Source organism: Pollicipes pollicipes, unplaced genomic scaffold, assembly GCF_011947565.3.
Source record: "Pollicipes pollicipes isolate AB1234 unplaced genomic scaffold, Ppol_2.1 Scaffold_3087;HRSCAF=3621_pilon_pilon_pilon, whole genome shotgun sequence".
Lineage (NCBI taxonomy): Eukaryota > Metazoa > Arthropoda > Thecostraca > Pollicipedomorpha > Pollicipedidae > Pollicipes > Pollicipes pollicipes.
Window position 1 is genome coordinate 4528122 of NW_023596225.1, and position 16029 is coordinate 4544150.

Here is a 16029-nt window from a genome sequence, read left to right on the forward strand (position 1 = left end):
GTTAAGAACACCACTTTGCGCAATTCGTCAGGAATTTTGTCTGCAACCGTGCACCGGAACCTTTTACGCGTCATCGAATGCACTGAGACGGTCATACCCTATAACGGTGGAGAATCTTTCGCCTCCAGCCAACTGCATCTGCCGGGCCAATCAGCTACCCCAAGAACCCATCCAGAGGTGCCTGCCCCATACTGGAGTGGGGAGTCGGAACCGCTCAGACACGGCTGCGGGAGCAAGCATAAATATGGATGTGTGAGCAATGCACTGAGTTAACCACAAGGGAAACGGTACCGGCGAGCTATTTGTGGTCAACGAATATTTTCTATGCAAGCCTCCATGATGACATAAAGGTTTTTGTTTCACTATCGATATCACCGAAATCGATCCCGACGGAATCAGTTCCAGCAAGGCTCCTAGCCTTGAATCGGAATCGGGACCGACTCAGGGTGGTTCTATGCAGAGTGGGGCCCAAGTGTAAGTCAAACCCTTGCACTATTAGCGGGCATCAAAATCCATTCATAGATATTGCAACCGTACGATTACTGAAAGCTGCCTACCTGCTTAATGATATCTGTGGATCACGGCACGATCACGAACTTGGCCCATAGTCGCAGACATGGAAGGTTTCCTTTGCAAGACGTACCCGTGCCTGGGACACCTCCGGTCCCTTCCATGACCGGCAGGTGGCACGTTGACGCCGGCTGTCGCTGCTCGGCTTACGTTGGTGGCAGCGTGGTCCGACCGTGACCGTGCTGCGTGGCCTTGATCCGCCCGGCCGGGCGGCTTGGTTCCGCCCCTCCCCCTCCCCCACTCCGGCCAGCCGCCGCGCCGTGATGTCAGATGCTGGCAGCTCGCCCAGCGCAGGTGGCGCCACGGTCGCGCCGCGCCCAGCCGCTGCGCCGCCCGCCCACGGCCGGTTCTCACACAGTGACAGGGAACGGCAGTGCCGGACTAGCAACAGCGACCAGCCATGGCGGAAGGTAAGAGGGCGCTGATTCCGAGTCGGTTCTGCCCTGCGTCCCGGGTGTTTGTCGTGTGTTCCGTGGCGCAGCGGCCTGCAGCCCCGCTGCCTCCCGCCGGAGATCGCGGGGTCCAAGCCGGGGGCGAGGGCCATGGCTGCTGGCTCAGGAGCCACTCCCGCAGAAAGTACTTTCTGTTCAGCGGACGTGGAAATCAGCCTGGCTTGGTGTGGAAGTGGGTACGCGGTTTTGATACCTGTGGCGTAATTTCGATCCGCTGCATAGCTCCATTCGCGACATAATTTTCATTCACTGCGTTCGCCATGACCCGATGTGATAAGCAGCATTTTTCGAGTTCCAGCTCCCTTGCAGGTGCTTTGGCTGGTGAGAATGTTATCATCATGAAATTTCCCTGGGATATGATTCGCTGAGCCACTGCAGTTGTTGGACGCATGAGCGCGAACGCCCGCCATTGCTCGGCCATGTAGAGTACCCCAGTTGCGGGCTGTGCCACCGAACGCGACTCTCCATTGACAAAAGTGATTTCTGTTATCGGGGGCCGTCTTCTTACGTGTTATGCAGCACTATGTGGCGTAAGCAGTGAAAACACGTGGGCTAGTGCACAAGAGGATTCACATGCTTATAGGTGTCATTTGGGAAGAATTTGCCGGGCTGCGCACGCGGCCTCAGAGTTGCCGATTCGACGTGACGTCAGAGACTGAGACCGTGCCTGGACTTGGCGCCTCTGTCCTCCCTGGGATATCGCTGGGATACTGTTGGACACCGCCATGGGGCCGGCTGCTCCCCACCGCCCACGCACGGCCTCTCTCATCGCTGGGATACTGTTGGACACCGCCATGGGGTCGGCTGCTCCCCACCGCCCACGCACGGCCTCTCTCCTCCGTGGGATATCGCTGGGATACTGTTGGACACCGCCATGGGGTCGGCTGCTCCCCGCCACCCACGCACGGCCTCTCTCCTCCCTGGGATATCGCTGGGATACTGCTGGACACCGCCATGGGGTCGGCTGCTCCCCACCACTCACGCGCGGCCGGCGAATGTATGGTGCTGTACTGCCGGGTACGTTGGCGCGTTGGTTGTGTTACCGATGTGGCCGCGTACTACTCTGCTCCTGACCCCAGCACAGGAAACTCAAATAGGCTAGCTGTGTAGGGCCAAACGTGCTGCGCTGAAAACTGGGGCTAAGGATTGCCATATCCATAGCCATATCCATCTAATTCCGAAGCGACAGACTAGAGTTATGTCCTGGGGCTTGATCAAAGGCCCGACGAGACATTTTATTTCGTCTGGAAAGGCGAATTCCATGAGAGATATGCACTCTTAAATCAATGTTCGCGAACGGAGTTTTTGCCATTTTGTAATCCACGAGCGCTCCGCTTCGGTGTGCTCTCCGTTGAGCGGGACCCCGGCCTGGTCATGGAGTGTCCGGGTCGATATTTCGGGGCTGGCGGACTGCCAGCGTCGGGACGTTGCGCCTCGGCGTCCGGATCCGTACTAGTGGTGCGTTCAGGATGGTGGCCAGTTGGCCAGCGCCGCCTTCAGCTGCGTCTTGTGGTACAATCTGGACGTAGTATCCCGCGCGTGCTGCGCGACGTCCGCGTCTGTGAATCGGAGCTGTTTGATTTACTTGCAGGTCGTAGCGGCACTGCTTGCTCGTTCGCATGTACCCACGGCTGTTTGCAACAGCAGCTGGCGTCAAGTGCTATTGGCACGATTATTCATGTCCTGTTTCAGGCCTCGTAGCGGCAACTGTCATGCAGCCGCATGACGTGGTGTCGGAGACCGGCAGCCAAAGGTCGTTTGCTGCCGGCGCACACCGCACTCCTGTCGTTTCAGTGCTGAAGCATGACGATGGTGCAGTTCCAGCGCTGCATCTTTGCGAGGCTTAGTGCCGATTTGTGCGTTAGGTCACTGAAAACCAATGCCAAATACAGAAAATATCGCGTTATTTCACCGCCTTAGAAAAGGTCACCGCCCTGCTGGCCTCCTGTTCGCCAGTGAGGCCGGATCGGTGGAACTGTGACAACCACGCGGAAGAAGCCGCCATCGCGACGCTCCTGCCGCAAGGCTGTGGAATGTAGATGTATGATCGGCGGCCGTGCTTGAGCACACCTTTTGTGATGTCACCAAGGGTGAAGCTTTGCATATCAGGAGGCGCGCTCCTCCTCGCTCCCTCCAATGTTGACAATTTTACCTTTTTTTGTTTTTCGCTCAAAACACAACACAGAAAGTAGCGGGAACAAGATACTGTGAGAGGGTCTGTCTGGCGATGAGTCACCCACCGGTGGGCCGGGCTGGTCGGAACGCAGGAGGGGGGGGGGGGGGGGGGAGGAGGGGCCGCCTGACGTCATGGCCGTGGGAGCGGTGCCGTCAGGCTGTGGTCGGCCATGTCCGCCCGCCCCCGCCGCCCTGGCGGTGACCCGCCCCCGCTGTCTGAGCTCACACGCGGCTGACCGGTCGGTCGGTGCAGGAAAGGAGCGCACCCTCAAGAAGCGGGGCGCAGCAAAGGTTGGCTCCGGGGCTCTGAAGTGAACCGTTTGTTAGAGCTTGCGTGCAGGCCGCGTGGGAAAAGTGTTAAGAAAGCTGCTGAAAATGAATGGAAAATGAATGGCGTTGGCGGAGCACTGCACCAGGTTGCGCTTGAGAAACGCACCGCTGTCGTGTAGATTTTATATTACCGATTGTGTGGAGTGCGTAAGATCCACGACTGTGATATTGCCCTTTGACTGTCAGCGGGCCTGGTCGCCTGTCTCCCAACCTTAACAGTCCCTTTATGAGATATCTGGCACCGCTGTGTTGTACCGCTCTGGCCCAGCATCGTGTCGCGTAATGGCCGGCTGGCACGTGGCCGTGTTTGGTACAGCTTACTCCTTTGACACGACGCCCTGCGCGTAATGGCCGGCTGGCACGTGGCCGTGTTTGGTACAGCTTACTCCTTTGACACGACGCCCTGCGCGTAATGGCCGGCTGGCACGTGGCCGTGTTTGGTACAGCTTACTCCTTTGACACGACGCCCCGCCAATACGCGACCCATTGCCGCCGGTCGATAACGCTGAGAAATGCTGCGCGACAAACCTGTCGGGACAGGTACTTCTCAACGGAAAACGTGGACGCGGAAACCTAGGGATCAGGGGAGGCTGCGCCCCACATCTTTCTGGGAATTTAAAACTGGCCTCGTGGGTGCGGGTTGGACAGAAATTACCAAAAATGGCTGTGGCCCTTCCGCCCCCAGACTGCGAGGACGCGCATTACCCTTGACAAATGTTGAACTGTCGCCAATTCAGGTAAAGCTGACGCTGAGCACGTCCCATACATGGTGCGGCCGGTACCTGTTGGACGCCCGGTGCCGGGTCCTGCACAGTCCGTGGCAGTGCTCGGCGCGCCTGTGACCGCTGCGTCCCCCCCCCCTTGCAGACGAGTGTTGCGTGGAGGAGTGCTCCCTCCATGAGACGGACGCCAACCACGCCTACCGCTTCCGGCCGGTCAACGGCACGTCCACCAGCTTCAGCGTCAAGTGCCACAACGACGCGCACGTCTGCCTGAGCCCGGTCGAGTACGAGACCGACTCCATGCTGCAGATCTTCATCGGCGGCTGGAAGAACTCCCAGAGCGGCATGCGACTGGGCAAAGGTGAGGCCGGCCCGCCGGCCGGACGCCGTCGGCGGCGAAAGCACGAACGGTCGCAGTACTAGCGATGAAGCGTGACTATGCAGACTCGCGACGGCGCTGGGTTGTTGAGCTGCCCGCGCTTCCGTGGCACCCAACCAAACGATGGGATGGGGTTTTGTTTGGGACAGATCGGTGTGTGATTCACCAGCGCACGGCCCGTGTGTGGCCACAGAGGCGGGCGCCGCAGGTTTTGGCTTACTGACGACTGAACCGTTGCATTAAAAGGTACCACGCGGCGCGGATATTCACGAGTAACAAAGAGCACGGTTTGGTAGTGGGTCTTCTCCATTTAGAACAAATCATTTCCTGATTGCCCGTGTTCGCCCGGTAGTGTATCTGCATCAAACTCACTACAAGCGAATATTTCGTTCAGCGCATTGGAAGTGACATAGCGAATAAGAAGGCACGACACCGCCAGGGTAGTGGATTACGAACCAAAAATAACGCGCGCTCTATTAAGAGACCATCAGCTTCAAACCACTGGAAGTCAGTGTTACGAGGCGAGGCTTAAGCCGCGATGGACGAGTCCTTATGTTACGCTGCGCCACTCTGCGCCTGGGTGCGCCTGCTAGCCGTGTCCAGTGGCCCTACGGACGTCATCCAGCTCACGTGATGACGTGTGATGATGTGATCACCAGACGAGGACGTGGCGCGCGTGGACACGCCGGACATCGTGTGCGAGGACGAATTCCGGACCTTCTGGGTCAGCTGGGACGACGGCCACGTCAAGGTATGCAGTGCTCGGCAGCAGCTGGTTCTGATCTCGGCGGGCAGGCACGTGCTTGACTTGTGGTCGGAACTGCACCCTGACATGTTATGAGTTCTCCCGATGAGCCCTGAGGTCGTTGTCGGCATCGTGGGCGCGGCGACGGAGAGAGTCTGGAGGGGACATGTCACCAAAATGTTGCCAGAATGAGATTTCTTTCCAAATATTGCTTTGTGGAATGCATGTTCGCAAACGTGCCACGTAATAGTGTGTCGTGCATTACGGAAATATCTGTCACACGACTTAGACACGACAGCACGCCCGCACTGACCACGTGTCGTGAGCTGAGCGTTTTTATCTGCGTGCGTATTCGTTGGTGGTCTGAGTGCGACGTGCCACGCCGGCGCGTTCTGCACTGCAACTATGCAGCTTAGCATGCCTCCCAATGTTTACCAGAAGAAAATGCAAACAAACACGCCAGGGCTGTACTGTTGGCAAGCTGGGTACGGAAACCCGAGCAAATACAACGTCACACCGCATCACGATATGTTCACGACTTCAGTTATGCTGGTTTCTTGTACTGGCATTTTGCTCTGACTCCGGGTGAATTACGCTGTGCTGGCGGCGTGCCTCGCGGACACAAAGAATCCTCGCCCAGGCACCGGAACGCCTGGCCACGCTGAGGCTCTGGCAGGAGGATCGCGGAGAACTGCTGGACCAGCAGATTTATGTTTTTAGTCTTGTGCCTGGAGAATTGGATGCCATTGTTTATAAACAGCGATGATAAAAACAAGTTTTGCCCCCGCTGCAAACTTATCGGAGGTCGCCAGAGCTGCTAGAGCGCCAGATTTGCAGTGGCGCAGCGTCACTGGTTTTGTTCAGCGCCGGTGGTCAGGCGCATGCCTCCCATTATACCAGGTACATCGTATGCGATATCGATTGTCAGCTGGTGGGGATCTGACGATGTGGGTCGTGAAGCGGGTTTGGTCAGTGGTGTCCGTGTGGTCAGCTATCTGCAGTGGTATGGTCGGCTGGTTTCAGTGTGAGGGTCCCCTGGCTGCAATGTTGTGGTCGGTTGACAACGGTGACGTTGTCAATGACCGTGTCGTATTGTTCGGTTCAGATGATGTCAGCTGGTGTCAGCTGATCACTCTGTCATAGTCGGTCAGTGGCAGTGTTATGGCCAGCTGATGACAGTGCGGTGGCCAGCTGGTGACATTGTTATGGCCAGCTAGTGTCATGGTTATGGCCAGCTAGTGACATTGTTATGGCCAGCTGGTGACAATGTTCTGGCCAGCTGGTGTCAGTACAGTGGCCAGCTGTGTTCCACGACATGAGCGCTACAGCCAAAACACCACCCAGCGGGTGATGCGTGCCCCGTCGGCGGCAGGTGAGCCACGGCAGCGACATGGACCCGTTCATGGAGTGGCGCAGCTCGCAGCCGCTGGCCGTCGGCTACCTCGGCTACACCACCGGATGGGGCAGCACCGGCGAGTGGAAGTTCCACGGTTAGTGGCCACCGCACCAGCGGGCTAGCGCCAGCTGAACTTAGTGCATTCGTCTACAGCACAGCAATTTGGCTACCAGTCACTAACGACAAAGTCATATCGATCCGGTCGCGAATTGAACCAGCGTAACTGCCCCGGAATGGCTCGAAATTCAGACGGGTTCGAACACTGTCATTGTATTACAGCGTGTGGTGCTCTGAATGGTTGATTTCACTTTTAACGTTACCCGAAATGACCATAGTGGCAACGGGTATCGATTTGTACTCTTTCGTGAGGGCCCTGACCCCCCCCCCCCAATGTTTTTGGCTGGAATACTACAAAAAAACGTGGGTAAAAGATTATCATAGCACCAAGGCTATCTTTTTTGATCCTTGTGCGTAGTGACGCTTTGCACCACTCTCATAACAAAAAGTCATGATACAACCGCAAGATACAAATCGTAACAGCTGAGCGGATAAACGATGCAGTGAAGTTCGCATACCTAGCGCCATAAGACACACAATGGTTTGTGAGGTTAAAGTGAAAAACTCTGGAATATGGGGATGACCCAAGTCCTCCATGGCTAATCCCGTCCTTGTCCTCCACAACCAAAGTACGTGCCACCTCCCATGACCGCCATAGAAGAGCGCCATCGGCGCCCTAAGATGGCCTTCACGTGCCGATCAGAAGAGAACGTGCGTCCAGTGCCTGCTCCCTTGGACTAAATCCGGTGGGGAAAAAACGGGGGGGGGGATTTGCCGGGCCTTTGGTTCGGCCCCCCAATAGTTGAAAAAGTGGCACCCCTGATAGTAGTCAGCGCAGCCTTCAATCATTATCATCATCCAACATCATAGGGCTAAACTGTAATAATCTTCCTTTGGCTGTGGAGGTTACTGCTCGTAAATCTGCCTCCCCATCGGACATGTGACAGAACGAATAAATGGCGGCTACCCGTCATACGTGTTTATACGCTGGTACGTGTGTTGTGCTGATAATTCTGATCTTGCTGTGTAAATACTAGAGCGGTTTGAGATAGCAACCGTAGATTAATCGAATCCTGAGAGGGGAGCGGCGCGCTCTTGATGGATGGTGATCTTACAGCCATTAACTGCAGGTCCAGGAATTTAGGCCAGCACGTAAAAAAATGTTTATTTAAACTTTGTATGTAGTGTGCGAGATATTTCGGGTGCAAGGGTTGCAGTAGGCACGTTTTGCCCCACAATATTGCTATGTATTCAAAATTTGACGTTCCACACTCCTGTAATGAAAGGATCAGAGCATTCTCAACAAGGCAAGCTTCCAAATACGGACCATACGGGTCGAAATGGGGGCCCCTTGGCCCCGGGACCCTTAGCCTGGACCCGCGACCCGAATATCCGTGGCCGGAGACCCCGTTGCACCAGCACGGGATCACAACACTTCGTATAATTCAAGAGCAAACAACCTTATGTCACAGGCATGCGTCATTACGAGCAACGGAACAGCGCACGTAACTTGAACCGTCATTGATCTGTTGACAGATTTTTGCTTGCGTGAACATGACATCATGTCAATTGGGGCATGTGAAGATTCGTCTCCACCTACGCAGTATCAGGCAACATTCCCTCTACACATGATGTCTTTCCAGCTAAACACTCACCAACCCTCTCCAACTAATGCTATCCTAATTCCTTACGACTGGAACAGCATTGGTTGACCGGGTGGTGCCCAGTTAAATCTGCTTGGAGTGGTCTCGTACTGGGTTATTTAGGCTTGAGCCAAAAGGGATGGGGCCGTGAGGACCGTACGAGCTTGCAGACAGCGGTGGAGTTACTGAAATTTGGTTGGGGAGGAAGGGCCTCTGTCCTGGCCTGATAAACCTCGGCACCCCAAAAACTACCTTCTCGCGTTTAGAGTTATTTGCCTCGCCACTAAGAAACAACATTAACATTGCTGTAGACTTTTCGTATATTCTGGTATTCCTTTAGCTCGTCATGAGCATGTTGTCCAGGGTAGGGAAATCGCCGTGTAATTGTTGGGGAAAAAAGCGCAAGGGCGGCGGGCTAGCCCTTTCAACTGAATGCGATCCTGCAATGTTGTTTGAGGGTGAAGAGATGCAAGTAAATTGATTATCGCGCCTTACCACCATATATATATATATATATATATATATATATATATATATATATATATATATATATATATATATGTATATATTGTATAACATAATATATGACGTATTATATGTACTGGCAGTGAGCTTTTCATATCAAGTCCAGGAAATCTTTCGTCGTGTGATATTGTATTTTTCCAGCTGTCCTGTTGTCGTGTGCAGAGAAGTCGTGTTGTGTCCTGATGTGTCCTCTTGTGCCCTGACGATGATAAACAATTGTTTCGAAATGTTGACGACTTACGTGAATGATAGCGGCCGCTGCCCTGACCTAGTTTTTATTGCTTATATATATATATATATATATATATATATACACTTGTATCTCGCTGTCCTGACCAAGTTTTTACTGCTTCTATATATATATATATATATATATATATATATATACACTTGTGTCTCAATTTAGTTGATTCGACTCTGGGCTCTATGCGCCCATAATATCTGCACTTTTGCTCCACTTTCGTCATAATAATTTCAAACGTGAGTCAGTCGAAATGCATTGTTTCATCCATTCGCTGCTGAAATGGCCAGCTGCGTCACTATTCAGTTCTTGCTGCTCAGTTTTGGTTGTGAATTAGCTACAACAGTAAATCTCATCACTATACTTACTGGTAAGGCTTCATGCAACGCCTCGATGTTGTGTTTACACGAATTTTCTCATCACGTGCTAATCCACCATTTCGACAACATTCGCATGAAATGACCATTTCGGAATGCACACTTTCCCAATGAAGTTATTCTGCGCTGCGCTGGTAGCCTCTGTGTCCGCTGGCCGACCTGACCTGAGCGCTGCTTCCCCTGTCGGCGCACCCGCAGACGAGGCGCTGTTCGAGAGCCACTGCGACTGCCCGTACCACTTCCGCGCGGTGCACGGATCGTCCATCACCTTCAGCGTCCAGAGTAGCAACGACGCCCACCTGGCGCTGACGGCCGGCCCCGAGGTGTCGGCGCCCATGTACGAGATCTTCATCGGCGGCTGGAGCAACAGCAAGTCTGCCATCCGCCACACCCAGGGTGAGCGGCAGTCGGCCACACACGCGAGCCGCTCGCAAGGCGCGCTGACGTTGGGCAGGGCGAGAAAGCAACGGTGGAGGCGAGGACATAGGGGTAAAAGGCGCCTTCAAAGACAGACCTTATCTCCCAACTCCGTTTATGCAAAGCTGAGAGCTGAATCTTGTCATACCACGGGGTTAGCATCGCTCCAGCTCCGGTCTTAAATAGCAGCTTAAATAATCAGCGTGCGTCCCAGGTGATACGCTCAGCGTACCACCATCTACCGCCAGAGCTGGATGGCCTTGACGTCACAAAAAAGCAGTGCCCCAGGTAAGCCTTCTGCATCCCTTTATGCTGTATTTATACTTACCGCAGTTGCCGGTGGTTAAAGGCATCATGATTGCCGGTGGTTAAGGGCCCGCGGACGTTAGTTAAACAACTGTCGGTGCGCACGAAGTGGAGAACTCCAAGAGTTTTCAACGTGGCCTACTTCCCGAACAATCTATGCAACATAGTTTGGACCCTGTCCACGAAAAAGTAAGTCGTATAACTCGTATTACCAATGGGCGTAACCTCCACTGAGTCGGTAAGGTCAGGATCCTACTAACGTTTGGGTTAGTTGAGCTATGTTTGTACTCGCCCGTAGACGACAGCATGAAGGCAGATCAGGCTCAGCCACCGTCAGCGTGACGTATGGCCACTGGTAATACTTACCTGCTGGATTGAGGGGTAAGATATTTGCGGAGGGCAATGCCCAACCCCCCCCCCCTGCCATTTCCTGTTCAGCTCCGCATGGTCTTTGGACGCTATGATCCTTTTGTCCATCAGCTCGGATTCTTGCAGGCGATAATTCAGCGATTCCTTTTCCATTAAGTGCATAATCTCACTGCACATAGCGTGCGATGTCTGAAGAATGGGACATTTCTAAGTTACTGAACCCAGACATTTCATTCCATAGGATCTGTTCTACCTAAAAGCTCTCCAACTTAAGTGTTTCTATGAGAAAGCAAAATTGACATTCCAAAGAGTATTCTTTATTCCAAAGCGATGCAAAATAATGCGGATACCGTCCGTTTGTACTTCCCATATCAGCTGGCCCACCGTGCCACCACGCAATGGTCACAAGTGGTGCCATGTTTTGTACTATTCCGCGGGTGCACTGCGCCATATGTTAGATGTTATAGCTGAAGTTCGAGCAGTTTTGATGATATATATATATATATATATATATATATATATATATATCATATGCGTGATTGTTGGTAATTGTTCATCGATGTCTCCCTTGACTTTAACGCCGTTTCTCATTCCCGGCAGCAATTGTGTTCGGCGAGCACATGAGCGAGGACAAGTGCATGGCGGAGACGCCAGACATCCTGTCCGCCGACGAGATGAGGTCATTCACTCTTACATGGGCCAACGGCCACATCAAGGTCTTCATCCAGGGCGACCCGAACCCTTTCCTGGCGTGGGAGGACCCCGACCCAATCACGGTAAGTGGGGCCAAGCAAGCGCTTCTGTAGGCGCTGTCAGCATTACGTGTCGCTTGGTGCATCATAATAGGACCCTGGATAAAAACATGGTCTTGGGTAGTTCACGCAAGTCCGCCAGGTGGAAACACCGCCGCCCGTGGGCATTGGTAACTCCGTAACGGTCACGTGGCCGCCACGGTCACGTGACCACCGAGGTGTGGCGGGCAGCTGATACCGCGGCCCGTCTCATGCATGGTGCGCATGTAAGCCAGCTTTGGCCCTGTTTGGTAATCACCTCCTCACGAAATGTGAGGGAAGCAGGCAGCAAGACAGGGAGAACATGTGGAGGGGGTGCAAATTTTCAGCTCAGCTTAGACGAGCTGATAGCCTCGATAACAATGACACGTCCAAAATTGTGCGGGTCGTGCAGCCCTGCCTGTCAGTGTTGCGTGATTAAGAAGCGATGTGCGCTGTCGGGCAGTGATGGCGCCCGTCGGACTGGATGCCGCTGTCAGTGTGGCCAGTCCGCAACTCCAACCCTCGGTGGCTGACCAGCTGACGTCCCGTCCCTCCAGGTGACGCACTTCGGTTACCGCACCAAGCAGGGCGCTGACGGCAAGTGGCGCTTCGAGGTGTGAGCGGGCCGGCCGCTTGAAAAGCTGTGCATCACGCGCCGCCGACTTCCTGGGCGGTTTGTCCCGCGTCGCCAGCCTCTGGGGCAGTCTGCCCGCGTCGCCGGCCTCCCGGGCAGTCTGTCCCGCTCCTCTGACCTCTCGGGCAGTCCGCCCTGCTCCTCTGGCCTCCCAGGCAGGCTCTGCAACTCGCCGCGTGCAGCTGCTGTTGCGTTGAGTTCATTACCGTCACGCTTGGTGCTTCCTTTTCGCCATCAGCATCGCGTCGCCGTTGGGGTGCAGTTTGTTGCCACTGTAGGTCGGGTGCCGGGTTCTGATACTGATATGCGCTGGAAATCATTGCGTTCAGATCTGAAGTCTGCTAACCGATTTCTTGTGCAAGGGGTTGGTTTCCTGTCGAAGTCGAAGTGCATGCGAGTTATTTAATGGCGTAACCGGGAACAGTGCTTTGTGGAATTGTCGACGTGTTTGAATCTCACTCCAAGCTGCTGACGAATCTCGTTTTTGGACCAGAAAGCGGTACTCGCTTGCACCGCAACTGTTGCTTGAGTCAGTTCAATAAAAACTAGTCCTTTTGACCTTCGTGTGTTTTGATTTATCGTGTGCGAGCGAGACCATCGGGCATCTTGTCGGTAATGTCATCGACACCAATCCACACTACACTACACAGGGAAGCCGTCGAAAGGTGACCACCTGAAACTGCGCGATCGACACACGCACCCTCTGAGACCCGTAACACAAGTCACTTTAGTGAACGGTTCATGCACTGTAATACATCTGGTAAGACATTTGCACCACACCTTGAGAGTTTTAACAAAGCAACATTTATAACTTATTGCATAGCCATTCGCCTTGCTGACTAGAATCAAGTCATGTGACCACACCATTCGCACTGAAACACGCTTGCACATAGTGGCGCTGATATCCCTGTGACATATATCCTTCATAGTGATAAGCATCCATCCTCCTGCGGGCTTCCCAACAGGCTTCACATTCACTTGGCAATGTCCAGGCGCTCCCGTTCCGTATTCCACATTCACTGCACGCGACCCTCAACAGCCAGTGGCTTTCGCCCTCGAGGCAGTGGTGGGTTCGGAATACTGGTTTTGTTCACAGACCTTGGTCCACTGCGCACTTGGTCGCATCATGACGGGCGCCCTCGAAGGCGCCGTCCCAGGAGCACCGACAGCCCGGCGCGCCTGTTATGGCTATCATATCACAATGCGTGGGCGGGCGAACCGACGCGGGCTCGCCGAGCGCGGGGATGTTGCGACGGTCGCCGCCGGAGGGCAGGGCAGTGCAGGGCGGGCCGCGCGCAGCCACCTGACGCCGGCCGCTCGCCGCACAGACGGCGGCAGCCGGCGCTGTCGGCGCGGAATCCGCCCGGAGACGGGCGCCGGCGCCGCCGCCGGCCCGGACAGCGGCCGGTCAGCTGCTCCGCCAACGCGAGCGACGCTGCGCGGCCGGCGGGCCGGGGAGGTCGGCTCAGTCGTCGGCGGGCCCGGGCGCGGCTCACCGGCCCCGGCGCGGCTCACAGGCCCCGGCGCGGCTCACCGGCCCCGGCGCGGCTCACCGGCCCCGGTGCGGCTCACCGGCCCCGGTGCGGCCCACCGGCCCCGGTGCGGCTCACAGGCCCGGGCGCGGCTCACCGGCCCCGGCGCGGCTCACCGGCCCCGGCGCGGCTCACCGGCCCCGGTACGGCTCACCGTCCCCGGCGCGGCTCACCGGCCCCGGCGCCAGCTGGGGGACGGCCCCACGACCGTGTTACCGCTGCGGGCAGCGGTGCGGCGGCACGCAGCCGCCGTCGTGCCACAGCTGGCCGTCGGGGCAGGCGCAAGTCCGACGACACGCGTCCGAGCTGCAGCCGTCGGCCGGCGGCTGCGGTACAGCGCAGCTCGGCTGACAGGCGGAGCTGCAGCCGGCAGACGATCCAACTCCCGTGCACTGCGGCGGCTCTGGAACAGAACGGGCCGCCCTGACTGGGTATCCGCGCGACGGCCCGCGCGGGCGACAGGGTGGACAGCCTGGCGCGGGCGACAGGGTGGACAGTCTGGCGCGGGCGACAGGGTGGACAGTCTGGCAGCAATTGCCTGCTCGTTCAGCTCAGTTGTGGTAACTTAGCTCAGCTCAGGGCCAGTCGCCGGCGGTGCCTGAATTCTACGCCCTGATCATAGGCAGCGCGGCCACCCGGAACCTTTTCGCACATGCAACAGCGTGAACCAGCCGGCCGGCCGGCGGTGGCCGCGGCCGCCCGCCAGGTGGCAGCAGCATACCTGCGCAGTCTGTGCCGTTCAGCCAATGCACGGGAACGCCGACGCGCTGGCAGGCGTGCGAGTAGGCGGTGAGCGCCTCACAGTAGCAGCTGCGCTTCTGATCGCACTCGCACATGTCCTGCACACACGACCTGGCGGCGGACAGGCGCGGGCCGCTCAGCGCTTGACGGGGCGCGGGAAAGGGGCTCACATGGTCAGCAATCATTCGAAGAAAGGAGAAACTGTGGGCTCAAAAAGCGACTTCAATTTACACGCAGATCGATACATTTCAACCGCCACACGGTGTCGTGGTAACCTCACGCTACTGAAACGTTAATACGACGATGATGACATACGGGTGAATGATGAACAATGGTGAGCTGGTGTATCATCAGCACGTGCGCATGGCACACCGGTGCACGAGCACAAGTTTTGACCGGACACACACGGGTAGACCGGAAAACAGGTAGATCGGAAGCCCGGTTTAACCTGATAGACCAGGCCCGTGCCATGTCACGGATCCCTCCCAGCTGCCGCTCTCACTTGAAGTATGAAGCCGGGTGAACCTTGGCGTGGCAGTCGCCGAAGGCCGCCGCCTTGAGTCGGTTGCACTGGCGCACGGCGGTGGCGCGCGCCGCCCGGTCGCCGGCGCACGGGCGCGGCTGACGCTTCCGCTGGCGCCGGAACTGGCGCCGCGGCGCCGAGCAGTGGGAGCGACCTGCGCGAGAGAGCGGACGGCACGTCACGGCGCCAGCTGGCGCGCGCCCCTACACTTGGGAAGTGCTGGGTGTGATAGTGGATGGATGACGTCATGACCAGTGCACGTGGGCAGACTAAATAGACTGAAGAGAATATGGACGCTAACCTGAAAACGAGCGTGAGCTTGAACCGCATTGCACGATGACCCGCTCACCTCCTACTTTCCACGACCGAGCGAATCGTTTGGTGAGTTTGACCAGCCGTCCGCGCTTGGTGATGAAGTCGTCTGTCTTGTTTCCGTTGTAGTTGCCGCACAGACCGCACATCTTACCCTTGTATTTCGGCGGCACCCGCACTTGCAGGAAGCTATCGCCGTCCCAAATCACGCTGACTCCTGGGGAAGACGGTGAGACCGTAAGCCGCGGCATTAATCACGGAACGAAAACACGAGACCTCAGTGTGCATGGTGTGCTTTCCCTTCGTGCCATTCTCGAGCCTTGAGTTAATGACCAGCAAGGTTGCATTTTTTCGAAGTGAGATCATGAACAGGAGTGGGGCTTCTTTTCCCTTTGTGGGTTTCTTGAGAACGATAATCCTGGGATGGGCATCCGCAACAGACTTCGGCCATCCACAGCCTCAAAGGCGCTGAAACATAAATTTGCCTATCAGCATTTGGCGTCATTGAATTTTGATGTTCAGTGATTGGTTTAAATCAAGCACAGCTCACAACCAATCTTGTTGAAGCGCTAAATATACAAAAGCATTCGATACGTGGTTCAAGCCCAGTGGTTCCCGAAGCGCCGAAAAATACGCATTACAGGTCACAAGAGTATCCAGAAAGCTATGCATCCGAGGGCGCTCTCCTTTGAGTACCACACTACCGTTGCGCGCCAGAGAAGCGCTTCGGTGTCGACCAGCACAAAGCTACTGTCCAGTAAGCCAGCCGGAATGCGAGCCTCTATTTGGGGTCATATGAGCCCAAAATAT

At 55.8% G+C, this 16029-nt stretch overlaps 2 protein-coding genes across 2 annotated transcripts in view; one reads left to right on the forward strand and one right to left on the reverse strand.

Annotated features, from left to right (window-relative positions):
• Positions 1 to 860: 860 nt before the first annotated feature.
• LOC119114925 (uncharacterized) lies at positions 861 to 12669 on the forward strand. Its single transcript, XM_037238983.1, has 7 exons — positions 861 to 980; positions 4395 to 4610; positions 5288 to 5379; positions 6746 to 6863; positions 9811 to 10008; positions 11305 to 11480; positions 12035 to 12669. Exons 1-7 carry the CDS (start codon positions 971 to 973, stop codon positions 12095 to 12097), a joined length of 873 nt encoding a protein of 290 aa, XP_037094878.1. The 5' UTR covers positions 861 to 970; the 3' UTR covers positions 12098 to 12669.
• A 1185-nt stretch (positions 12670 to 13854) lies between these two features.
• LOC119090574 (BMP-binding endothelial regulator protein) overlaps positions 13855 to 16029 on the reverse strand; it is a 51847-nt gene continuing 49672 nt past the window's right edge. The window contains exons 11-14 of the mRNA XM_037213403.1: positions 15257 to 15436; positions 14887 to 15061; positions 14365 to 14495; positions 13855 to 14046 (exon numbers count right to left, since the gene is read on the reverse strand). Of these exons, the coding sequence (XP_037069298.1) occupies positions 13856 to 14046; positions 14365 to 14495; positions 14887 to 15061; positions 15257 to 15436 (677 nt within the window). The 3' untranslated portion in view covers position 13855. The remainder of the gene's footprint in view (positions 14047 to 14364; positions 14496 to 14886; positions 15062 to 15256; positions 15437 to 16029) is intronic.